General features: G+C 36.4%; 1 protein-coding gene across 4 annotated transcripts in view; it reads left to right on the forward strand.

Moving 5' to 3' along the window:
- USP9X (ubiquitin specific peptidase 9 X-linked) overlaps positions 1-26,481 on the forward strand; it is an 80,886-nt gene that overhangs the window by 35,855 nt on the left and 18,550 nt on the right. For 3 of the 4 annotated variants that reach the window (XM_059822200.1, XM_059822214.1, XM_059822222.1), the window contains exons 21-34: positions 234-364; positions 623-901; positions 3,939-4,064; positions 6,547-6,672; positions 10,015-10,181; positions 15,994-16,102; positions 16,684-16,830; positions 16,951-17,097; positions 17,902-18,124; positions 21,320-21,540; positions 21,934-22,124; positions 22,578-22,751; positions 24,914-25,055; positions 25,234-25,984. In XM_059822200.1, coding sequence (XP_059678183.1) covers positions 234-364; positions 623-901; positions 3,939-4,064; positions 6,547-6,672; positions 10,015-10,181; positions 15,994-16,102; positions 16,684-16,830; positions 16,951-17,097; positions 17,902-18,124; positions 21,320-21,540; positions 21,934-22,124; positions 22,578-22,751; positions 24,914-25,055; positions 25,234-25,984 — 2,934 coding nt within the window. The remainder of the gene's footprint in view (positions 1-233; positions 365-622; positions 902-3,938; positions 4,065-6,546; positions 6,673-10,014; positions 10,182-15,993; positions 16,103-16,683; positions 16,831-16,950; positions 17,098-17,901; positions 18,125-21,319; positions 21,541-21,933; positions 22,125-22,577; positions 22,752-24,913; positions 25,056-25,233; positions 25,985-26,481) is intronic. The other variant, XM_059822207.1, reaches the window with a different exon arrangement.

Raw genomic sequence — 26,481 nt, forward strand, 5'->3', positions numbered from 1 at the left:
CTGCGAAAATGGGGTGAAGCATTGTATTTTGAAGTGGTTTTGTAGCAGTACTTTAATAGGATCACTTTTGTACTGACAGAAATAATCATTGCAGAACATTTTATAGTCTGATCTTGTCTGTCAGTTATTTTTTTGCAACTTTTCTGATACAGATTTATAATTGTAAATACTACTGGCTTGTCCTGTGGAGTAGTTGTGTTATAAAATGTTTATAAGTTGTGTTTTTATTGCAGATAACACTACGGTTGAGAAACTAAGAGCTATTTGTTTAGATCATGCAAAGCTTGGGGAAAGCAGCCTTAGTCCATCCCTTGATTCTCTATTCTTTGGTCCTTCTGCCTCACAAGTGCTGTACCTAACAGAGGTTTGTGATGCTTTGCCTGTTCTTTAAAAATCTTGAACTCTCTTTGGCAGTACTTTCTGTAACATTGTGGAAGTCTAAGATCAAATTCTGGTTTGAAATTAACAATTGAAAATACTTACCAATTTACTGGAATAAACTGGTGTATGGCCAATGCTGTCAAAGGATTGTATAAGTAGTATTCCAATATAGTCTCATGTTCAATCATCTGTATTTAAGCTAGTGCATTTCTGTTAGTTAACTCTGTATTTTGTTCTACAGGTAGTTTATGCCTTGTTAATGCCTGCCAGTGCACCTCTGGGAGAAGATGCCAGTGACTTCCAATACAACTTCCTAAAAAGTGGCGGTTTGCCTCTTGTATTGAGCATGCTGACTAGAAATAACTTCCTGCCAAATGCAGATATGGAAACTCGAAGGGGTGCCTACCTTAATGCTCTAAAAATAGCCAAATTATTGCTAACAGCAATTGGATATGGCCATGTTCGAGCTGTAGCAGAAGCTTGTCAGCCAGTTGTGGAAGGCACAAGTACAATTTCACCGGTAATATAAATCTTCCTTGATGAAATAGCAATGTACTCTGGTTTTTATATTGTCTGCAGCAACATCTGTCTACTCTCCACTGACAATCTCTTTGAGTGAGTTGCGTATCAAGAACTCACGGTACTTTCAGATAATGTTGTCTGACAATTCTACAGAAGAGATCAACTTACTAAACAAATCCTGTTTTTTTCTGACTGTAGAGAAGTTAGGTGTGAGGTCTGCCTGCTCTGTATATGACTTTCAGTGGTTTACATGATTGTCAGTACAGGTAACTTTGCATTTTCAACTACATCTATTCCATAAATGTGAATTCTGATTCTTTTGAGCTGTTGAGTCTATTGAAGTATGTGCCTGTGAATTTCTTCTATCTCCTATTTACGATTAGAGCATAAAACAACAGAACTGATGCTGAGTCATGCCAGCCCTTTTTCTACGCAAAAAAAGTCTTTAGCTTGCTAGATTCCTAATTCTGTCCATTGCTTTTAGAAAATTCATGTAGAGAACAACTAGGTACATTGCACAGTTAAGTGCTGATAGTTGAAAGGTGTCCTATCCTAAGATTTCATGGCTGTGGAAAGGGAAAGTGTAACATAGGTATTCTGAACTGTGATCTCGTATGTCTATAGTAGTAGATTTTGTGCATGTTTAATATGGCTAGTTTTTTCTACATCTGGACAAATATGCTGTGGGTCAAGATTTTATTTCTGCCCTCTTACACGAGGCGTACAGCATAGATCCCAAAAATTAAAATTTGCTGCTGTCCATCTTGGGCATTTGCTTCCAGGTGTTCCAGCTATTTTTATTTTTTTTTTCTCTTGTGGAGTTTGTTCCCAAATAGTTGCTTTGAGCTATCAACTTATACTCAAGAATACATAGAGGGCCCCACTTCAGAGCACTTTCTTCCAGAATATTTACTAAGATCCATCTCTGAAGCAGAGAAGTACCTTCCCCTTAAGTCTGAAAACTAAATACCTGTTCTGGTTAGCGCCATCTGTTAGAAGATACCAGATTCATCCTTTCTCAAGGGAATCAAAACTCTTGACAATTACAAAGAGGTGAAGATCCCTTTTCATGTCTCATGTTAGAATATAATAGAAACATCTTAAAGCCAACATGTTTGCCACCCTATCTTTCATCTGTTTAAAATGAGTAAGTTTTTACTGCCGTATTTTCTAATGACGATTATTCAAAAGGCAGTTTGGAACACAGATAACATTAGTTGAGTCTTGAAGTACTGTTTGAAACAGGAGTCTTGAAGTACTGTTTGAAACAGGAGTCTTGAAGTACTGTTTGAAACAGGAGTCTTGAAGTACTGTTTGAAACAGGAGTCTTGAAGTACTGTTTGAAACAGCAGTCTTGAAGTACTGTTTGAAACAGCAGTCTTGAAGTACTGTTTGAAACAGCAGTCTTGAAGTACTGTTTGAAACAGCAGTCTTGAAGTACTGTTTGAAACAGCAGTCTTGAAGTACTGTTTGAAACAGCAGTCTTGAAGTACTGTTTGAAACAGCAGTCTTGAAGTACTGTTTGAAACAGCAGTCTTGAAGTACTGTTTGAAACAGCAGTCTTGAAGTACTGTTTGAAACAGCAGTCTTGAAGTACTGTTTGAAACAGCAGTCTTGAAGTACTGTTTGAAACAGCAGTCTTGAAGTACTGTTTGAAACAGATTTATGCTGACCACTTAGGAGGTAGTAAACATCTGTCCATGACTAATGACATTCAATGTGAAGTGTTGCAAACATCTAACTTTATTATTAACTGATTTGTTGGAAAAAACATGGTTATTCTTGCCATCATCGTCATCCTGTTTGAAGGACTTTGGTCTTGATACTTTTAACTGCTGCAGCACCATCCTTGGGATGGAGGTGGGATTTGTAAATACCTTTAATCTATCCTATCTAAAGCATAAATAGCATAGCATAACTTTCTGTCTTGGCTTTCTGTGAGTACTTAAGAGAATGAGGTAACCAAGACCACGTGTCTGCAGTCTTGCAGTTAGTGGTCTGCTGTCACTAGGACCTTTTAAATTTTTATTTTCTTCCTTGCTTTCATAGAAAGTTTAATCAATAATGTTGTTAAACATAGTATTCTGGTACATAGATCTTGATTTGCCCCCATATATATTGTTTGATCCTTTTACAGTCTGCTGCTGATAGCTGATTGACTGTGTAAGCTCTATTACAGTCTTCAGTGGGAGTTCTGTAATTTTGCTCCCCGAAAAGTGTCTTAGTGAAGCTGAAAAAGCAAAGAGAGATGACCAGCACCAACTTTACAGTTGGTGTGTCTTTTGAGCAGCATTTGAGACAGGTTTTTTTGATAAAATGGTAGTAGAAAAATGAAGAAACTCTTCTACAAGAAGCTTTTAACTTCGAACCACAATACACAGAGTCTTTTCAAGCAAGTTTGTCTGTGAGAAGGAAACAACCATTTCAGATTTGAACTGTCAAAACTATGGAGCTCTGTCAGCGCAAGGAGAAGGAACTCTATGCTCAAACTAATACAGAAAAGATAAAAACTTGTCCTGCTGCTGTTTCTGTTGTGGAAGTATGATAAAGAACAGGAGGGATAATCTGGAACAGAATTCTTCAATAGCGCTCTAACTCAAATGTTCAAAATGTACTTAACAATAATGAACACTGCAGCCATGTTCTGTCTGGACAGTATTAGCTAATCCAGAGGGGGACACACTGTTTAGCAAACCCTTTCCTATATCAACAGAAAGGGAAGGAGGCATTGTAATTCTAAACGTTCTGTTAACTTGAAATAGTCTGATCAATAAACAAATCCCCAAACATAAGTAGTTTTGAGCAAGTGCCTCTCCTCTTAACTACTTGTACTCTATGATCATGCACCGTAGCATTGTGTCTTCAGATGTGATGGTATCTATTTGAAAATGAGGGGGTTAGCAGTTTCTGTAAGTAGTTTTCCTTCCAAGATCTTACCTACTTCTACCAAACCTTTCCAAGTAACTTTATATTTTCCTATCTTCTTGCTTTCTTTTTTCCATGTAAAAATAAGTATAAGAAATACTTTCTTCCAGATAAACCAGGCTACACATGACCAGGCAGTGGTGCTACAAAATGCCCTACAAAACATTCCTAATCCAACTTCAGAATGTATGCTAAGAAATGTAGCAATACGTCTTGCACAGCAAATATCTGATGAGGTTAGTGAATTTCTTACTGTATCACCTTTTTTCCTGTAGTATCTTTTTTTTTAACCCTTAAATTTATTGCCTTGTAAGACATGGATTTTCCTTCTAAAAAATCATGAAACAGTTTAGGTCATGTTCATATAGTTCATAAGCTGTTAACTAATTTAAAGTATTCAATGAATTGTTTCCATATGCAATTATGAAATTCAGTGTCTAATAGTATAAAGAGTCTTAAGTGAACTAGGCAGGTTCTGTGCAAGCTCTTTAATGGATTGTGAATATTGTTACACTTACATAAAGTTTCTGAAGTTCTGATCTAATAGGTTTAAAGAACTTAATGGGTATTTTGAAAACATTTTTGTGATTCTTTTTTTTGGAGGGTCTTATGTTTTGGTTTGAGTAACATTCTCGAAGAGAAACACAGAAAAGGGGAGGGAGTTTTTAAATATTGAACAGAATTTTTAAATGCTGAAAGATACAAGTCTCAAATTGTTGCCAGTGTATCTTTAGATATTGAAAATGCATTAATGATATGAGTGAAAAGTTGGGTTGTGGAGTTCAGTAGGATTAAACAACGTGGTTTGCAAATATAACAGTCTTATCTGTATGGTACTATGTGGTACGACCAAACCCCATTTGGATTTGGAATTATGAGTCATGTTAGCGAATACATCAGTGAATTCTGTTGAATTCAGCAGAAGCTAAAATTGGAACTACTGCAACTTCCTCTTCCACAGTGAATCGGGATCCCTCAGTTTCCAGTGTGGAAGCAGTGAATATTGTTTTTCTGTAATGTATAGAATCTCTGCAAAGCTGTCTCCAAAACAGTTCTGAGCTGTCTAAAAAAAAAAAAAAAAAAAAAAAGTAGTCTCATATTCACATCTTAATGTTGAAAAGTACGCTGTTCCTTCTGAACAGAGAGCAGTGTCTAAAGAAAGCACAATGTACTAGCCTGTAAGACTGAACCATCTGCCTTCCATTAGTGGTGGTATTGCATCCATAGGTGATGTATGTGTAAAATCAGCCAGTTGAACTCTGATTTAATTAACTTCCTTCCACAGAAGAAATGTCTTTTGAGGTGAGGTATGAAGAAAGGTTTTTAATTGTGCCTTTATCCTTTCTGGAGGACTTATAAATAAATAAATAGTTTTTCTTTCACCAGGCATATCAAAGGAAACAAAATCTGAATCTCTTTTACAAGAGTCTACACAGTATTGGTGTTGAAGTATCGTCTATAATTTTCTGAAATCATGAAAACTGCTGTAGATCTGTATTTCATATGTATTGTAGTTTGCCTTTGAAAGACTTTTTTTTTTCTTTTAATGTTTTGATGGTCAAAGACTCTTTTTCAACTGACCTCACAATTTAAAAAAAAAAAAAAAAAAACCAAAATCTGATATGGTTTCTGTAGGTCAGACAGAAGACTACAGCACAGAAAGAATTCTTTCACCTTTTTAAAACTCCAATGAGATTAAAAAAGAAAATGTTCTTTTTCTGAGTGACAAAATTTTCTTGTGATGCTGTCACTGTAAGGTTGCTTTGCTTGTGGCAAAGGTGAAATACCTATTATTTTTCTTGTAACTACTGTTAGTGTCCATATCAGTAGCAAGAATGCACATTGTTCAGATTTCCTGATGCAGCTAGCTTATTAGATAAGGTTCTTAGTCTCCTTTTTTTATTAAGTCTGAGCATTAGAAAAACAAAATTCGAAATTTTTGAGAACTGTCTGCCATCTGCTTTTAAAGATTGCCCATTTTTTGGACAGTTCTATTTTTAATCTAGACTGCAGATAGGTTTGGGCTTTTTTTTGAAAGTTGATGCAAACTATAAATAATGGCAGTTCTAGCATGTTTTGTAATGCCTGTATATCAGTAGAAACTAGTGGATGTTAACTCTGACCGTGCCAAAAATACTGAAGAGTGGATCTGCATTCGTAAGATACATGATCTGTGTTCTTATTAATTTTGAACCCTGTAAAACTTAAATATAGAACAATCCTTTTATATATTAATCACATACTTGATAAGCGTTAGTTTGTATAGCTGTCAGGTAGCACAATAAATATCATGGGGGGGACAAACCCTAAAATAAGTAATGCAACAAGTTGAAGTTAAGAGGCCAGCTGCTTTCCAGATGGATGCTTGGTGGTTTGTTGGTTTTTTTCCCCCAAAACAAGAGTGTTTTAGCGTTGAAGTTGATAGTTTCTGCTAAATCTTACTTGGAATCAAAGCATTTCTGGTTATTTATAAAAAATGTTCACTTTCTTATATTTCCTTGTACTTGCAGCGTTGCGATTTAAGATTCTGCAATATATCTAAAATACATTCTACTTTCTATTAAAAAATGAAATATTACATACATGAAGTACAAATGGTTTTCAATATGTTTGGGGTTTTTTTTTTCTGTAAATATATTTGTGATAATTTAGAATCCTTTGTAATGTTACTTACAACTGCATTTTAACCTTGCTTTTGTTCATTTCTCTTTTTTTCAGGCTTCAAAATACATCCCTGATATCTGTGTTATTAGGGCAGTACAAAAAATTGTTTGGGCATCAGGTTGTGGGTCAGTTCAGCTGGTTTTCAGCTCGAATGAGGAAATTAGTAAGATCTATGAAAAGGTAAGAATTCCAAGCAACTTCTTTTCTATATAACTGTTCCTTTGTTTACAAAAGGGACAGTGTCAACCGGGCCAGGCTTAGAGTCTGATGAGCTTTTAGGTAGTTATCTTGGTGATGATGTATTTTGGAGTCTAGTATGATATTTCAGTTGTCGTACCACAGTTTAATTTTCTATTCCAAATTCCTTTTCTCAGTAGCTATTTAGTTGTAACTTGAATCTGGTGTCAGTTAATGCTCCGTTCTGTAAGCTGCTGTAACATGTTTTCACCCCAGTTAGATTCCGTATTGCAATAAAAAATAAGCGCTTCTTTGCAATGGTAATTTTTCTAGTCTTCAAATTTAAAAGGTCTGTTCTACAGAAGTTGATTTAAAGCATATGTGCAGTCTAGAATGAGAAATGAGCTAATTGATCCGAAATTAGCACTGAAGCACTGGTAAAATGAAATAATTGCTAATCCTATATGGCTTTTTTCCTCTTACTACATAGACAACCTTCATGGTTTCACATGTGGTTTACACAAATAGTTAAGAGTTGGGGGTTATATATTAGTATGTTATCACACACCTTGTGTTTAACAAATGTTGCTTACAGTTAATAGGAAATAGTATCTATATTTTCATAGTGATTTTTAAAAAAGTATTCTTGTTCTCTGAGCATACTCACCTTTTCGCCTTATAAAATCAAGTTTAGTACTCATCAGTACTTGCCTAAGAGTAACAGGGAAAGGACTGTATAGGGAAGTTTTATTCTTGGTGCATTAGCTATTGTGCTTAAGTGATCAGAGGAAGTATATTTATTTCAGCAAAATGCAACACCTTTCCATTTAGTTTATGTAGTGATATAATGGCATCTGCTTCTATTGCTGTGAGAATGACTTCTTGAAATAAGTTGGGGGGGTTTTGGTTGGTGTTTGGGGTTTTTTTTGTTTTGTTTTGGGGATTTTTTTGGGAGGAGATATAAGTTGCGTGTAAAAAGTAGTTTAGTTACCATGACAGTCCAGGCACTTGAAGACGTGCTCTTATATCTATATATTTGATGTTTTAAGAGCAGGAGTGCACTAGAGAAAATACACCTAAAGGAAAATATACCTAAATGTTCTTTTCTGACATTTTTCTGGGTGAAAGTTGTACAGTTAAGTTCTGTAAAAATATTTTCAAATAATTGAAGTTTTAAAATAGGTGAAATTTAAGCTGTGTGTTATCAACCATCCTTCAAAGTTTTGTGTGTGTGTGGTTTTTTTAATTACTTTTATTGACACTTATATGGACATCTGTAATAAATGGCAGCTGCATTTGGTTTATCCTAAGCAAAAGGGAAATAAAAATTGAAGGGCAAAATTGGAAACTAAAAAGAAGAAGAAATTGCAGAAGTAATAAGAAGGGGGAATAAAGTACACTTTGATAAAATAACGTCAAAAGAGAGGCAAGTATCGCAGAAATAGAGTAATATGATGCAAGAAAAGACACGTTCTTAATTTAAGAAAATTGTGTTTGGTTATAGATGAGGGGAAGTAACTCCTGTGGTAGTTTTATAAAGATTGAATATACTGGTTACTGGCAAACACTGGCTTAGAGGAAAAAGTATTTTAAGAAAAATGCTTTCAGTTTTCTAAGTTGACCACTAAACCTTAGACTTTTAACTCATAGCTTGTAGGAGCATTTTGCTAAGTCTGTGGGGTAGAGTTTATCATTAAATGTTTAAGAACAAAAGCAGACTGATTTTTGTGGAGTCAGGGATGATGTGCAGGATTCCTAAAAACATCAAAGGCAACTATGGTAAATGTTTTTTTTTAAGAGGCACTTCAGGGTCGTCCCATCAAGTATGACTTCTGAAAGAATGTTCTGAGCACTTTAAGAAGCTTCTGAACCTAACTGGTGAATTCAGTTAAACTTTAAAGTCAAGATTATTTTGAAAGCATAATTTTTATGGAGTCTCTTCTGCCTCCTGCCTCAAAAAAATCTGGTATGAAAGTCCTCTCTGTGGTTGAAGACGACCGTGTGTGACTTTCAGTGGTGTCAAACTGCTGTTTCCTTGTTAGGTCAGAGAAGGCCCATACCCGTCTGAAATACTGCAAGTATGCTGCTCGTATAGACCTGTCAGCTCTTGGTGCCTGAGTATAGGGAGGTACTTTGTTGAGTCTAAAATGCACTTTGCCTTTCTACTAGATCCCTGCACCCATGCAGAAGTAACTTCTTTTTTTAAACAGGGCTTCAGTGCAGAGCAAGTGCAGTCCTGAACTTGTTGAAAGCATTCTGCTTTTACTTTCATATCTTGAGATGTGTCAGAATTACCACATCCTCCCGCTGCAGTGGGTAGTGACTGTCTCAGATTTTTAGCTGTTATGCAAAGACAAAATAGTGTTTCATGTCAGACTGAGACATACTTTGTCCTCTTCTCCTGCTGTTCACAATTAGTTACCTCTTCTGCATTGTAATACCTTCTTTCTGCCTACTTAATCTTGATAACCTTTCCATATATAAAAAAAGTACTTATTTCATGTCTCTGGTTAATGTTGCTAACTTGCAGCCATGATTACTGATGAATTAAGATTGAAACCTGCTCACATTCAGTTTCTTCAGAACTTTTTCAAGCTAATTAATTTTGGCTTATATGGAGGAGAGGGCTTGCTTTTTTTCTCTAAGTATTTATTTGGGGAAAATGCACCAAAATCAACTCACTTGAATCAAGTGTTTAATTGAAAGAATAACCTACGTACCGATTAGAAATACTATTCTATCATATTTCAGAAGTCACCACAGCAACTATGTTTGAAATTTGGTTCAGCTGTTTCGTGTTTCTGAAAAAGAGCAAAGTGCTCAATAAATTTTAGGAGTATTAAGAAGCTTTTGGTCAAATAATTTGTGAGTATCAAAGCTTTGTAAAACTGGACTTCTTGACAAGTCATACAGCACTACAGCCTTCCTCTCTTTAAATAGTAACTGTTTCCAAAGCTTTAAACTCCAGGTTCTGAGTAGTGAAGAAAAGCATCTTATTTAAAAATTAAAAAAACAAGCAAACAAAACCCAAATACAAACCAACAAAAAACCCCAACAGTAGTAACTGATGTAACTTTTGCCTGCAAGCTTTCTATTTAACTTCTGGCTCCTTAAGTTCGTGCTTGGAATCCTCCTTTGAGAAGCACAGTACTGGAAGTTCAGGTCATCCCGCATAGTGCTTTGAATCACATCTGAGTGGAGTGCATAAAATACTTGGCACTGATAATCACTTAGTATACAAATTTGTGGTTTCTGTTTGTATTTAGTGTATATACCTTGGAGCCAGTTGGGTTTCTCAGGATTTTTTTCTATACCCACTTTGTGTTCTCCTGTTTATTTTTACAGACAAATGCAGGAAATGAACCAGACATGGAAGACGAACAAGTTTGCTGTGAAGCATTGGAGGTGATGACCCTGTGTTTTGCTTTGATTCCAACGGCACTGGATGCACTCAGTAAAGAAAAGGCATGGCAGACGTTTATCATTGATTTGCTATTGCACTGTCACAGCAAGTAAGTTGTGGTGGTGGTTTTTTTTAATCACTTACTAATTTTGAATTGTAAAATAATGTATAAAGCTTAAACGCAGAGCAGTGACTTCTTGTTTAAGTGATTTTTCTTCAGTTGTCTTAATTTATTGTTTAGCAATATAATTCTGTAATTTGGATACCTAAGCTAAAGTGGTAGCTATATCAGTCCCATCTTCTTTGTACTCATAGGGAGGATATTGTCAAGCCAGATGGCCGCCTGATAATGTGCTACTGATGGCTTTAGAACAACTTATTTAGAATAAAATAATAGATTCTTTGTTTTTCAAAAATTATGTGACTACTTGCTACATTAGAATATTTAATTGACTTAGGTATAGAAGAACTTTCCTATACTTTTTCTGTAAGTTAAGACAAGATACATTGCTAGAAGTTTGAGGAGAGGGGGAAATTAAGATTTAATCCTCTGGTTTTCTTGCATTGGAGTGGTACACTTGTGACTCTTAACACGACTCCCATGTTTTACATAGAGCTGTCGCACTGGAGCTGTCACCTGGTGCAGTAGCAGTGTCATGCTGGAATTCTTAGCACTGTTGGGGGACAGATGGACAGGGAAAACCAGGAGGAGCTGCCAAGAGCGATGTGGTTCAGTTGCTCTGCAGTCCTGCTGTAGAGTTCATGGATCTCTTGTTATGTCCAAGCTATTCTTAACAGTTCTCCTTAGACAGCATCTGCGTGATACAGCATCTGTATGATGAGTGTCTTGTGACTTTTAGCCCATCTGAAATTGTGAAGTACTGGGGTGTGTGCTTTTAGAAGCCATCCAGGTGGAAAGTTTTTGTATGTTGTTATTAAAGTTACCAGCGCTTTGAACTGTTACTAAAGATTTAATTCTAGTTTTGTAAGACGTCTCCACTGTTGTTTCATGAATATTTTAATTTTTCTTTGAGAAATGACAGAGATCAAATTAGTGAAGTTGTCTAAGCCTTTCAGTACATTTTAAACGGAGTCGGATTGTGGTGCTCTGAGATGAGTGGGGTCAGAATTTCAGCACCATGTTTTGGGTTTTTTACTTTTCTAGATAAAACAGGTTGAAAAGTCTTACGTTCAGGAATATTAGCCATAACAAAAGGATCAGTATTATCATCAGAATATGTCTTTACAATGAACTACTTGCACACCTTGGTGAAACTGTGGAGTGTTATTATCAGAATCCCACAACCTTTATTTGTTGGCAACCTGTGAATACAGGATGTTGAATTTTCAGCTTTACTGAAGCCTGTTATTATCACTTAAGTTTAACAAAACATGCTGAAGCTTGTTATTATCACTTAAGTTAGATAAGTTTAACAAAACATGCTGACAAATATATGTTGTAATTTTACACGTTAAATGAAACAAGCTGTCTTTCACTATTTTTGGTAACTTTCAAGGCTGAGTAAGAAATCACTATAAAGTTTATTTTTAAAACTGTCGGCAGTTGATAATCAACTTGCTATTTTGACAGTAAGTGTATGTTGGCCACATGTCAAATTTGGAGTACCAGTACAACTGAATAGCATGGGCAAGTGTTAGTGCTGCCCCATCTTTTGATTATTTTTTTTTGTGTGGATCCAAAGATTTGTGGCTTTTTTACATTATATTAATTGTACAAATGTAAGTAATGGGTGATAATTTTTATAATAAATTTCACTGTAGTTATCTGACTTTCTGGCATTGTACTTGAAATTTAAGTGACATTTCTCAAGTGTTCACCAGCATTTCTTTATATTTCAGTTAGTGTTTGGTATCAAAGCTTTGCAGACAGAAGTATTTCTTTGCATATTAAGTTCAGTGAGCTGTTCTCAGGTTTAGTTTGTAAGTAAAAAGTGTGTTTGCACAAATTATAACTTTGGAGAACTTAAAGATTATTATCTAATATAGTGGCCAAATCTGTGTGGTCTCCGTGCTTATTTATTGGCAGTATTACAACATTAAAACTTCTGGGGCTGCTTCTGGTGTGACATGTCTCTCATTAAATGGACATAAAAGCTTTCTTTAAGCTTTGAGTATCACAAACTGAGATTCTTGTCGCTTTACATGGGCTGAAAAGCCATCATCACATCTGGGTATCTCTCTTCTTTTGTTTTTATCTCTGCCACCATTTATCAGGTGTCAGGGTTGGAAGTTGATTTGCTATCACTTTCACTGGTTTGGGTTAATAGGCCGGGATTTTGTCATCAAGAATAACCGAAAGAAGAAAATACTGGATATTCTTTTGTTGCTATGAATCTATTTTGTGATCCTTTCCACTATAAAAATGCTGAGCCCATAATGCCTTTTTTGCTGCAAGAACTCACAGAATAGCTGTGTTAATGTTTACTACAAAAACAAACAAAAAACCCCATAGAATGAGTACATTTAACTGTTAATTGGTTGCATAAAATAATTAGTCTGCTTTGTTTTACATTTACAGCACCGTGTAAAACACTAAAATAGTTACTAGCAAGATAGCAATGTTCTGTTTTTACGAACAGAATGACAAACCTACACCAAAGATGACTTTTTCCCACTCTTATCAGTCTTTGAAAACTGCAGGTTCTCTTTGTGAGGATTTTTCTGTAAGTCTTAAACAGTTTAGTCTCTGAATTTCATTGCACAGGTTCTGTCTAACACAGTTTGTGATGGAGGTAGGTCTTTTTAGCAAAACCTACAGTCTTGATTTACAGATGGAAATATGTGTCTTGGTTTTGCCAGTCTCTTCCAATGGTTAGTCGTCTTGCTGATTCGAGCTTTGTTGACTGAATTTGAATCCCAACTATTTCATATTGTTATGCCTAGTGAATAGTTGACTGTTGTACTTTTTATTCCTAAAATATTGGAAGAAACTAGATGTGTCCCCAGGCTGGGGCTTCTCTTTCCACGTGTTTTGCTGACATGTCAGCCCAAGTCTGAACAGCAGTGGCTTAATTCCCCAGGTATGTTAGCTTTTTCCCTTTTAAAGATAAGAGTAGCATTAATGAATGAAGTTTGTTAGGGTTTTTTGTCAGAGGGGATAAAATTTTTAAGGGCTTCTCTTACCCAAGTGGACTGCTGCTCAGCTCCTTATCTCTGCTTTCTTTCTCCGCCAGAGTGGGAAATAAGCTGCATTTATTGTATGGAAAAATGGTTCATACTGTCAATACAAGAAGATAACCATTGAGCTCTTTTCTCTCATATGCTTGTAAAATTTCTGATATATATTATAATCTCACTTAGAATGCAACTGTTCATTATTACATGATGGTTAGAATAGCATAAACATGAGTAGAAATGGAAGACCTCTTTGAAAATGGAATCAGTGAAGTTGAACTAAGATAAAAAGTTCCTTTTCTGAATTAATGTGGAAACAAATTTAGTGTTTGCAGTGCAGAGAAAGTTTAGCAAATACCAGACAGAATTCTGAATATCTTTGTTTTCAACTATTGTTCTCTAATCTCCTGTCCTCAATCGGAGAACAATGTGAGCAAAAATATGCATGTGAGAAAATGTTTTTGGTGCACCATAAAAGACAAGGAAGATGATTAAGTTCAGATCTCACAAATATGATCATTCTGGAAAAGATCAGATGGATTGGTGGGTTTTGATTGTTTCTTTCAGAGGTTGAGATTGTATGTGACTTCAGCTGTTTCCTCATGGCATAAACATGCTACGTATAAATTGAGAAACAGAATGCAAAATGTTTAATACTAAATACAAGAGCAGTTCTTACTCTTCAAGGTAATTGATTTTGTAGTGGTGACCCCTGAATACAAGACTGGCTTAGTCAACAGTAGATAGCTGAACAGTTAGTCCTAAATGATCCTGGAACCCAGAAGTATTCAGCTGATGGCTACAAAATATTTGGTGGTCATACATACGTGGCGCAAATAAATAAAAATTCTTAGTGCTTGTGTAAAGCAGTGGCACTTATACCCATTGAAGAGGCTGACTTCTGTTAATGAAATAGAAATCTGTATCCTGGAGCTATCAATAGAGTGGGATTGAGGTTGCCTGCCTTAATGGAGGCATTTGGCCTCCTGCTGTTTGACCAGGTGAGTGTGAGTTCATCATGCAACTCATGTCCTATCTGCCAGCTCTACACAGTTGTCATGGCGTCTGACATAGCACTAGATGCCTGCATTTAGGCAGCTGCATCCCTCCCATGGTTCCTTAAGAGCTCTTAGATTGTTACAGCTTCACAAAAATACAATGTCTGTGTTCAAATACTGCATATGCCTTAGAGACATAATAGTGTGAAATATGTGTTTCCTTGGTCACATTTCTCACTTTGGGAAAATACCACCTTTAACTATTTCATTCTGCCTTTAAGTGCATGAACCTGAGGAGTGTCTATGTGATGTGTCCCAAGCAGTTGTAAAAGAAATTTCTGTGAGAAGCTTTATGAAAATGTCAGCTCAGCAATCAGTTCCCATAAAATGTGAATTATTATTATTAGGAACAAAACAGACCCCCTCCACCCCATGGTCTTCTGCAACTCAAAGCAATGTAGTAGAACTTGCGAAGATCAGAGAAGGCTGACAAGGGAGATCAAACCTCTGAAATGACTTCCATCTGAGGAACAGCTGAATAGCTTGGGGCACTTTGTATTGGAGAAGAGATAAATGGTGGGAGGAGAATACCACAGAGACCTTTAAAATCAGAATTAGCAAAGGGAGAATAAATGGAGAACAGTGTTTCTTTGTATAAGAACTTCTTGATCATAACATTTAAGCAGTGTAAACCTTCAGTTTGGAAATAGTTAGAGGGGTTCTTTCATGAATTTGTCCAGTGAGGGCTATGAAATACTGCTTTTGGTAGTCTTCCTGAACCACAAATTGTTACAAGCTGAGAGAACATTCTGGAGAAGTGTCACTGCATGCTTCCCTCTTCTTGTGCACTTCCCTAGGTGTATACCAGAGACGGGGTGCTCAGCTAGGTGCATCTTTGCTCTGACCTCATGGTCATTCTTGCATGTCTTTGAAACACAGTTAACCACACATGAAAGAATTCTGAAGGAAGTAGGAATCTTTTGTGTGCTTTCCACAGCGACCTCATGGGCAGAAAACAATGACAGCCATGCCAAAAAGACACTGTAAAATTCAGTTTCTTATACATTGGGATACTTTCATAAAGCACAGCATTCATTTGTATTCTCTCCCCACCCAAGCAGAGTTGTTTCTGACAGTTTTTAGAAGATACAATGCTCAGACAATCAATCTTGCAACTTGAAAGAGCAGGGTTTGCCTTAGTGTTTTTTTTTTTTTTCCTTAGTCTTATCTGTTCCCACATTATTGCAGTGGTTAGATTAAGTTCTTAGATGGAAAATTTCCTTTAATTCCAGCCACTTGAATTTTCAGGGGGTCATCTTTTCTCATTTCTTACTAATGGTAAATTTTGATCTCTTCATAGATGCTCAGCAAACTGCTGTAGTGATACATAAGAGCAGTTTTACTAGGATAGTTCTGTTTTGTCTTTCTGGCACAACTGGTGCTTGATTAGAAAAAAACAGTAAAATTTAGGGTTGCAAATTGCTTGTTGTGTTATCCAATATTTGCTGGCAGTTGTGGAGGTTTAGTGGTTAGGTGCTGATAAGTTTCTTTTACCTTTAAATATTTGATTTGTGAAACAGGTTTTGTAATAGTAATTCACATGTCTAAAATTTCACTACAAGGAGAAACAAGCGATGGGTAGTGAGTAATTAAAGTATTTCCATTTATTACATTATGTGCTATTTTAGAAAATGACATTAAGCAGATAAGCACAAATGTAATTGGGTTTTTTAATGTCCTGTTTGGATAGGGAGATTGTATTTAATGTTTCTATTAAATGATTTCCAGAACTGTTCGTCAGATGGCACAGGAGCAATTCTTTTTAATGGCTACCAGGTGTTGCATGGGACAGAGACCTCTCCTTTTCTTCATTACCCTGCTGTTTACTGTTCTAGGGGTAAGTTTTTAGAGGTAAAGGCTTCAGTACAATGCAAATTACTGTAAAAAGTAATAAGACAAAATACCTACCTGCTATTACAACAGTCACTAAAATGTAGATTCCTTTTGACGTATAGGCAAGCAACACAGTTAATTTCAGTTTGAGTTAGATGAGGAGGAAAGGGACTTTTTTGCATTTTCTGATAAGAACATGAACAATAAGCTTTAATATATGCCTTTGATCTTCAGTGAATGCTACCCTTCAGGTAAAAATCATTAGCAGATTAGATAGATACCTACAGTTATTACCTTCTTTTACTGGGCCTGCCAGGGCTCTTCAATTCTGCATGCTCATGGCTCTCTTGAACATTTGATGACTTGACTGACTGTTTCCCATTCAGATATAGAAATTGCTGCTAAAATATTCCAGAAGTCACTCATTAACAGCTAAATATAATTGTAAACTTCTAAAAGGTTAAAAATTATCTTACCCTTCTTTTCTTTCATATTTATTGCCCATTTTAGGGAAAATATGTTAGTGTTGCACTGTAAGTAGAAGTGTGTGTGAATTTATATGTAATTTGTCTTTGGTTTACATAGAGTACTGCAAGAGAGAGAGCTAAGCATTCTGGAGACTACTTCACTCTCTTAAGACATCTTCTTAACTATGCTTACAACAGTAATATTAATGTACCCAATGCTGAAGTTCTTCTCAATAATGAAATTGACTGGCTTAAGAGGATTAGGGTAAGTTCTAGGATCAATTTATTTCTGATAATCAGCTTTTTGCTGCTTTGTTGTAAAGTAAAGTTTTAAGTTTGGAAATGTATATTATTTAAAGTATCCTAACTTTCTTTTAAATGGCAGGATGAAGTAAAAAGAACAGGGGAAACAGGTGTTGAAGAAACTATCTTAGAGGGTCACCTTGGAGTAACAAAAGAGTTGTTAGCATTCCAGACACCTGAGAAGAAATACCATATTGGTTGTGAAAAAGGAGGTGCTAATCTCATTAAAGTAAGTTCAAGTTTTTTGACCTATGGAGTTTTTCAATTTTTTTACTATAAATAGGTAAAAAGAAGCTTCGCATCTTGTGGCCTGTAACCATAAAAGGTCCCAATGTAACTGTTTGACAAGGGCTTCTAATTGGAGTTCAATGTTTTATTTTAAAATACGTTTTTTTAAAAATTACACATTTCATTCATAAGAGTACTTAACATTCTCATTCTTCGGAAGTACTGTATATGGAATTGCTGTGACCTAGTGAGCTGTTAGTCCAAGACTTGGCAAAGGCAAACATCACACAAGGATAGTGAGCTAGATACAGGATAGTCCTGTGCAGGACTGCTTTCTTTAGTTACCCCTGTATTGTCTTTTCTCCACATGTTCTTAATTAGTGCTGTTAATGTTTATGGCAGGTTTGAACAAATGCATGACATCTGAGCATCTCTTTAATCAGACATGGGGTTTTTGTACCTCTGATATTATACAACAGCAATGTTGTTTTTTTCAGCACTAATTGATAAAGAGATTTGTAGATAATACTGGTTTGGCAAAAGAAAATTTTTGCCAATCAAGAATAATAATACAGATTTATTTTTAACTTACAGTGGGCAGGTGGGTTTGCAGGGAGCCACTTTAGGATGGAGGTATTCTGTTCTAAATTTAAAAGCTCGTTATGGTGTTGACCTCAATTTTAACTCTTTTTAAGTACTCCTCTGGTTCTCAGACATTCATTTATATAATAACTCTTACTCTGTTATAAAATAGTGTGCATTTCTATGTTAACAGGTGATTTATTTTCTTTTGGTTTTTTTTCAGGAGTTGATAGATGATTTCATCTTTCCAGCATCCAATGTTTATCTACAATACATGAGAAATGGAGAACTGCCTGCTGAGCAGGCCATACCAGTCTGTAGTTCACCAGCTACTATTAATGCTGGCTTTGAACTACTAGTAGCACTAGCAGTTGGATGTGTCCGAAATCTCAAACAGATAGTAGACACCTTGACTGAAATGTATTACATAGGTACAGCAATCACTAGTATGTAATATTTTTAATTATCTATTTTCTATTTTTTAATGTATATATTATGTATAGGTTTTGTTTATGTTATCAGCTGGACTAGATGCTGGGTTTTTTAGTTTGCCGTTTGTTTGTGGCTGCTTTTAATGTTGCAAAATCAGGCTGTCACAATTTAGAAAAATTTGTTAGTGTAGCCTTTATTTGTTTTTCTTTGTGCAGTAAATGTACTGACTTGCATTACATGGTTGCATCCAAGTTCCAGCCTCAGTCACTTACACAGTGTGACCCTTCCTTACCCCAATCTCGGGCTACTCCCCTTTGTCCATACCAGCTCTCAGGAACCTCATTCAGTCTGTATCTTCTACTTTTGTCTCATTGTTTCAGGCTCTGCCTAACCAATCCCAGAAACTCATCAGGTATTTTCAGATTAGTTTTGGTGCTAGTCTCTTGGTTGCTAACGTAATTTGTCATCATTGTCTGCACACAGACACAGGTCCACTGTCCTGTTTCGCTTTTTAGCTCTATACTCATTCTCTGCTTGTCATAGTTCCTTCTCAGATGTTTGTTCTTTCAGTTTTGGCCTTGTCTCAGCACAGCTCTGCACTTAAAGAACTTTTCTTCTTCTCGCTGGAGAAAGATTATAGCAATTGCTGTCTGTACAAAAACTTACAAATGTTAGTGTTTCAAAAGCTGATAGTCAAATGGAACTTGGGCTAATTTTCACAAGGATGGCAAAAGGCACATACTTAACACAGATTTTGTTATCAATAAAAAGCATGTAAGACTTTCTTAAACATAGGGCTGCAGAAAATATGCTCCTCTAAATGGGATATTACATTTTGGCTGTAATATTAAGAGGGAAAGAAAGGGGTGGGGGGAGAGGGATGACACACCAGACTTGAGCTAATAGGGGAAGAAAGGCTGAGAGAGTTGGGGCTGTTCAGCCTGGAGAAGAGAAGGCTCTGGGGAGACGTTATTGCAGCCTTTCAGTATATAAAGGGGGCTTATAAGAAAGATGAAGAGGGACTATTTACCAGGGCCTTGTAGTGGCAGGACAAGGGGCTGTGATTTTAAACTGAAAGAGGGTAGATTTAAATTGAACATAAAGAAGAAATTCTTTATGATAAGGCTGGTGAGGCACTGGAACAGGTTGCCCAGAGAAGTTGTGATTGCCCCATCGTTGGAAGCGTTCAGGGTCAGATTGGATGGGGCTTTGAGCAACCTGATCCAATGAAAGATGTCCCTGCCCGTGGCAAGGGGGTTGGACTTAGATGATCTTTAAGGTCCCTTTTAACCCAAATCATTCTGTGATTTAACAGAATGTTTAAACTTGTATAGTTAGCAAAACCAGAAGCAACTAGAAATAGTATCCCATGGTGGGAATTCACAGAATCACAGAATCACTACGGTTGGAAAAGACCTGTAAGATCATCAAGTCCAACCTGGAGGAAGAAAAAAAAAAAAAAAAAAAAACCACCACCACCAAAAACCCACCACACAACAACAACAACAAGCCACAACCCACCCAACACCACACAGCACCATGTCCATCAAGCTACATCCCACAATGCCACATCCACATGCTCCTTGAATATCTCCAGAGAGGGTGACTCTACCACCTCCCTGGGCAGCCTGTTCCAGTGTTTCACTACTCTCTCAGTAAAGAACTTTTTCCTAATATCTAGCCTGAACCTCCCCTGGCACAACTTGAGGCCATTTCCTCTTGTCCTGTCGCTAGTCACTTGGGAGAAGAGACCAACACCCACCTCTCTGCAACCTCCTTTCAGGTCGTTGTAGAGAGCGATAAGGTCTCCCCTCAGCCTCCTCTTCTCCAGGCTAAACAACCCCAGTTCCCTCAGCCGCTCCTCATAAGATTTGTGCTCCAGACCCCTCACCAGCTTCGTCGCCCTTCTCTGGACACACTCCAGCACCTCAATGTCCTTCTTGTAGTGAGGGGCCCAAAACTGAACACAGTATTCGAGGTGCGGCCTCACCAGAGCCGAGTACAGGGGCACGATCACCTCCCTACTCCTGCTGGCCACACCATTTCTGATACAGGCCAGGATGCCGTTGGCCTTCTTGGCCACCTGGGCACACTGCTGGCTCATATTCAGCCGGGTGTCGATCAACACCCCCAGCTCCTTTTCTGCGGGGAGCTTTCCAGCCACTCGTCCCCAAGCCTGTAGCGTTGCCTGGGGTTGTTGTGGCCGAATGGGGTTGTTGTGGCCGAATTTTCCACTGTCTCTCAAAATGGCAGTGCTACTTGCCTGGTTGGTGGTATCAGTGAGTCATTTGTGTTATTTTTCAGTCGCTTCCTGTTCAATTCCATCTCAAATGAACAAATGAAAAGGGCAGCTTTATGGTTTACCCCCCGCCTCATCCTTTTTTCTTCAGCTTTCTGTTGGGAAGTAGTGTATTTCTTATCACCTCACAATTAGAAGGATTTTATGGCGTTTCCTTCTACTCAAATATTTGATAGGTAGGATAGAATGCCAGATCTCCATGGTACACGAGACAGAAGAGAGAACACATGTATGAACTGTGCATGCTGTGTGTTTCATATACCAAGTAAAGCTTGCTTGTAAACATGCACGCTCTCTTACTTTCTTTTACATCAGAATTTTTTGTGTTTAAAAACCACAGAACAACAGGTTAGCATAGGAAACCTGTGATCGTAAATGTACTCTGAAGAGATGTGAGAGGTCTGAGGGAGAAGACTGAGGAGGGAAAAAAAAACCCCCTATCGTGAGTCATATAGATAGCATTATCTAAAACTGCTTCCCATCCTGGCAAGGAAAGGTGAAGCATAAGTGAAATATTGTAATTTTAAAAGGTTTATAAATTTTGTAAAAGGCTTATAAATTGGTTATATATTCTAGAATCATTCAGCTGAATTCTTCAGCTAAGAAACTTGCTGGTATTGAGGGAAGACTTCTGTTTGATACATAAATAGACTGAATTTTTGTCTGGCCACCTTTTTAGTTATGCAATACGAGAAAATGGTGTAATGTTAAGATTACAGATAGAACTGTTGTTCATAGAAGTTGTGTTAATTTTAGCAATTAAGTTTTCTGGTGGACCATTTGTTTTATTAAGCTGCAGTGTGATACAGACTAATATTAATTTTATGCAACTGCCCTTTGTACTGCATTGATGGTCTAATTCTTTTATAACAAAATAGTTTCCTAATCACATTCTGCTTTTTTTTTTTAGCTTGTGAAGCGCTTACAGAATGGGAATATCTACCACCTGTTGGGCCTCGACCGCCAAAGGGATTTGTAGGACTGAAAAATGCTGGTGCCACTTGTTATATGAATTCTGTCATTCAGCAGCTGTACATGATTCCAGCCATCAGGAATGGGATTCTTGCAATTGAAGGCACAGGCAGTGATGTAGATGATGACATGTCTGGGGATGAAAAGCAGGACAATGAGGTAAATTTAATTAGGTAGAACTTGCGTGTCTTTAAAATAGAGTTCTATTTTATGAAAAGGTTATAACAAATTTAAGTTACTAATTGCCTTGCTTTCAACTGCTAGCAGTGGGGACAATAGCATAGTGTTTCTTACTTGAATAGGCTTGCTGCCAGAGAGGCAGTTCAAAAGATCCAAGTAGCAAGGTTTGCAGACTTCCTCCTCATGGATTTGTACTTGAAAGCACTGTACACCACTTCTGCCACTAGAACTCTGTTAATGCATGCAAAGACATTGTTTGTTCAGTTGAGAATATGAAACACCTTAGATTGTTAAATTAAACAAGGGATACAACTAGCTGTGAGACAGCTACATATCAAAGTTAATTGCACAAATTTTCTTCATGCTTTTCAGAGCAATGTTGACCCACGAGATGATGTGTTTGGTTATCCGCATCAGTATGAAGACAAACCAGCACTGAGTAAAACAGAAGATAGAAAAGAGTACAATATTGGAGTTCTGAGGCATCTCCAAGTGATTTTTGGTCATTTAGCAGCTTCCAGACTACAGTACTATGTACCAAGAGGGTTTTGGAAACAATTTAGGTAAATAGAAAAATTAGTACTGATATCTGTTCACTGGACCACTGAAATGCAACAAAACTAATTGTAGTAGAAGAAGTGATAGTGATGTTAGGTGTAAATTAGCAGAACTTGTGCAGCATTGTATCTGTTATCCTTCCTCTTCACCATTCTGTAGAAGTCTGTTAATAAACCAAAATTTACAGCAAGACGGTTATTTCGAATTCTAGTAGTTCTTGACCTTGATATTGAGACTTTGAATTAGGTATGAAGTTATACACAAAAGCTTGTTTTTACTTACCAGTAAGTAAGTGTCAGGGACGGAGTAACAGTTGGTATACTACATCACAAACCAATAAATAGTTTTGCCTACTAAGAAGGAGGGATTAATAGCTTGAATAATATTTTTTTTTTTTTAAAGAAATTGTTGGAGAACAAACCAAAAAATATTTGACAAGAATGTGCTTTTGTTTTCAGACTTTGGGGTGAACCTGTAAATCTACGCGAACAACATGATGCTTTAGAATTTTTTAATTCCTTGGTGGACAGTTTAGATGAAGCTTTAAAAGCTTTGGGCCATCCAGCGATGTTAAGTAAAGTTTTAGGAGGGTCCTTTGCTGATCAGAAGATTTGTCAAGGATGCCCACATCGGTAAGTGTTTAATATTGTCCTTTTTTACAGAAAAACAACCTGCATTTATATCCTTATAAAAGTGACTAGAGAGTCAAGAGTGGGAGTTTTGTCGTGGTTGGTTTTGGGTTTTTTTTTAAAGCTAATAGAATTTGTTACCTTGGTTTTTTTACAGCTTTAACATAAATTTGTCTTCAAGTGCCTTGAAATACAATCTGCAAAGTAGATGAAATAATAATCAAGTATGTGAAGCATTGTATATAGATTGGGGAGGAAGAGATAGCTTTTTCATGTTAAAAGTGAAAACAACTTAGGGACCAAATGCAATGTGTAAGATCTCAACACATGGCCAACAGCTGTTGCTGTCTTCCACAGTGTGTGGCAGAGCTGACCCAAGTATGACTTTTTAGTTCCAATGAGTAAAACTCCATTCATACTCACTGTGTAAGGTATAATTAAGGAGAATGATGTAGAAAGTTTATCTTAAGATTTCTGCTGTATTTTTAATTAACTTTAAATGTGAATACTGAAATTCAGCTTCATGTAGGGTATGTAAAAAAAAAAAAAAAAAAAAAAAAAAAACCAAAACAAAACCACCCATACCAAATCAGACTGTAAGTCTGTAGCCCACTATTTGATGATGATCAATGACAAATGCTTCAGTGAAAGAACAGAACTAGGCATTGTACTTCTCTAGACTTTTTCTTCTATATCCCTTTTGAGGTGGATGATTAGAATTGTGTACAAGATTCAAGGCAGCCTAATGATAGACTTGCTCTTTTTCAATAGTTGGCTTTTTTAATTATTGTGTTAAATTTTGTATCACTAACTTCTTACTGTTCACTACATCTTTCAGATTATGTGTGATTCTTAAATGATACAGATCTCTGCACATTACCATTGCAAATTCTCCTTATTGTGAAAGTTGATAATTTAGTGTTATCCTTCAATTAGCAATTAAAATACAGGAAAAACACAGATATAAACTGGTTTTATTGTGGTAATCTTCCAACTTCAGTTGAGCTCATGTATGAATTAGGAGAACTTGTAAGTGGAACATCTTAAGTTTCATGGGTTAAAATGTGTGACCAGAAGTAAGCTGAAATATTGCAAGATAAAATGAAAGCACTGATTTTATTTTATATGCAATGGGTAATTAAATAGAAGATACAGATGTGAAGCAACGTGAGTTACCATTCATTCCTGATATTATGTACTATTCTGAAGTATTACCTGTCTTTTTGGAACTCTGCTGGATTTGCATAATCATACTTCTTAATGAAAATGTTACCCTGATTGTAGTTTAGGGAGGAGAAAACTGATGATAAACTAAACTATTGGATTGGGGTATGACAGATTAACAGCCTTTCTAAATTTGTAAGTTACTTAATAGATGAACGAATATTACTGTTTTGGTTGAAGTGTTTCTAAATATTAATTTATTCACTGTTACAAAACCCTTTGTATGCTTGATTGCATATCAGAGAAACAAGCCCTGCAGGGTTATGTTGAATAGATGCAACTTTTTTTAATTTATTCATTGCTTCTTTATCTTTCAAAAAAACCCCAAGCTGTTTCCAAAATGTCTTAACTGGTTGTCTCTCAAGCGTTGCTGGTTCATTGCTAGGAATCAGTAAGTCAAAGCCAGTCATAAATATGGAAAGTGATTTTATGAAGACAGCTATTCAGGTTTTTCAGGGGTTTTTTATCTGTTTTGAATTGTTGTCTTCAGGTATGATACAATATTTGTGTTTATCAGTCTAATTCCTGACAGTAAATTTCAGCAATGGAAAAAGTACTCTACTTTGCTATCTGTGCTTTTCTACTAGTTTAAGTTAGCCAAGAGTCTGTCAAGCTACTTCAGCTGCTCTAAAAACAAGATGTGCTAAAAGATTCAACTTCCACAATGTTCTTGGTGAACTTGAGACATACAAGTAATTTCTATGATGTTCATAAAATAATGATAGTGCAGATCAAAAAATACAATGTGCAGATACTATAATGTAATCATAGGAAGACTGCAATAAAGAGTTCAGTTCTTCCTTCTTTTTTTTAACTTGTTTTGCCAGAAATTGACATCAAATGTTGAATAAAACTTCCACAGTAAAGTGCTCTGTAGCACTCGTAAAATGTGAGTTGAACACATTTCTACCTTTCTCTTACATCTGTCTGTTTATTGGTAGGTATGAATGTGAGGAATCCTTCACAACTCTGAATGTAGATATAAGAAATCACCAAAATCTTCTTGATTCTTTGGAACAGTATGTCAAAGGAGATTTATTGGAAGGTGCAAATGCATATCATTGTGAAAAATGCAACAAAAAGGTAATGATTCCTTATATATTAAATTTATGTACAGCTGTGGTGTTACAGCCATACTAAGTCCAGTCTTAGTTCATGTTCAGGGGAAAAAAAGTTGTCCTTTAATTACTGAATTCGGTTGTTGGTAAGAGTATATGAATGGAAATTTGAGATCTGATTAACTGTTCATGTCCTTTTTTAGGTTGATACAGTGAAACGCTTGTTGATTAAGAAATTGCCTCCAGTTCTTGCAATCCAGTTGAAACGATTTGATTATGACTGGGAAAGGGAATGTGCAATCAAGTTCAATGATTATTTTGAATTTCCACGAGAGCTGGACATGGAGCCTTACACGGTGGCAGGTGTAGCTAAATTGGAAGGAGATGATGTAAATCCTGAAAATCAGATAATACAAAATGAACAGTCAGAAAACGAACACTCTGGGAGCACGAAATACAGGCTTGTCGGTGTACTTGTACACAGTGGCCAGGCCAGTGGTGGACATTATTACTCTTATATTATCCAGAGGAATGGTGGAGATGGTGAGAAAAATCGGTGGTATAAATTTGATGATGGAGATGTGACAGAGTGTAAAATGGATGATGATGAAGAAATGAAAAACCAGTGTTTTGGTGGAGAATACATGGGAGAAGTGTTTGATCATATGATGAAACGTATGTCCTACAGACGCCAGAAGAGGTGGTGGAATGCTTATATTCTTTTTTATGAACGTATGGACACAATAGACAAAGACAATGAACTAATAAAATATATTTCAGAACTTGCTATCACCACTAAACCCCATCAGATTAAAATGCCATCAGCCATTGAACGAAGTGTACGGAAGCAGAATGTGCAGTTCATGCATAATCGTATGCAGTACAGCCTAGAATATTTCCAGTTCATAAAGAAGTTGCTTACTTGTAATAGTGTCTACTTAAATCCTCCTCCAGGTTAGTATGTTAGTGCTATAATTACGGATTAATTTCTTGCAAGAAGAATTTTTATTTGTGTTGTCAAGAATTTGTCTAGCCAGCGAAAATTTTGTGCATTCTGCTTTGAATACACTTTCTGGACTTCTGCAGTTAAACATCTGTTGTTGAGTTTGTTCATCAGTGATAACATGCCAGAATATTTAACAAAAAATACTTTGAACTATTAACTATATTACTCAGCTTATGTACTAAGTCATGTTAAAATGTCTAAGTTTGTGGGCTGTTCTGCTGAAGACAGTTCTCAAAAGTGAGATGCTGAATTTCTAAAAGTCAGACATACATGAGCCTCCAGGTACTTGTTACTGTCTTAGAGCTTAAATTTTCAAATGATACGTTACAGAAGCTAGAGGCTGTTTTGATCAAGTTTCCTGTTAAAATTGGAACACAATGTCAGACAAAATAGTAATCTGGAATCAGTTAAATTATTAGAAGTAAATTGCTTTTACTTTGACTAC

This window comes from Gavia stellata, chromosome 1 (assembly GCF_030936135.1).
Source record: "Gavia stellata isolate bGavSte3 chromosome 1, bGavSte3.hap2, whole genome shotgun sequence".
Classification (NCBI taxonomy): Eukaryota; Metazoa; Chordata; class Aves; order Gaviiformes; family Gaviidae; genus Gavia; species Gavia stellata.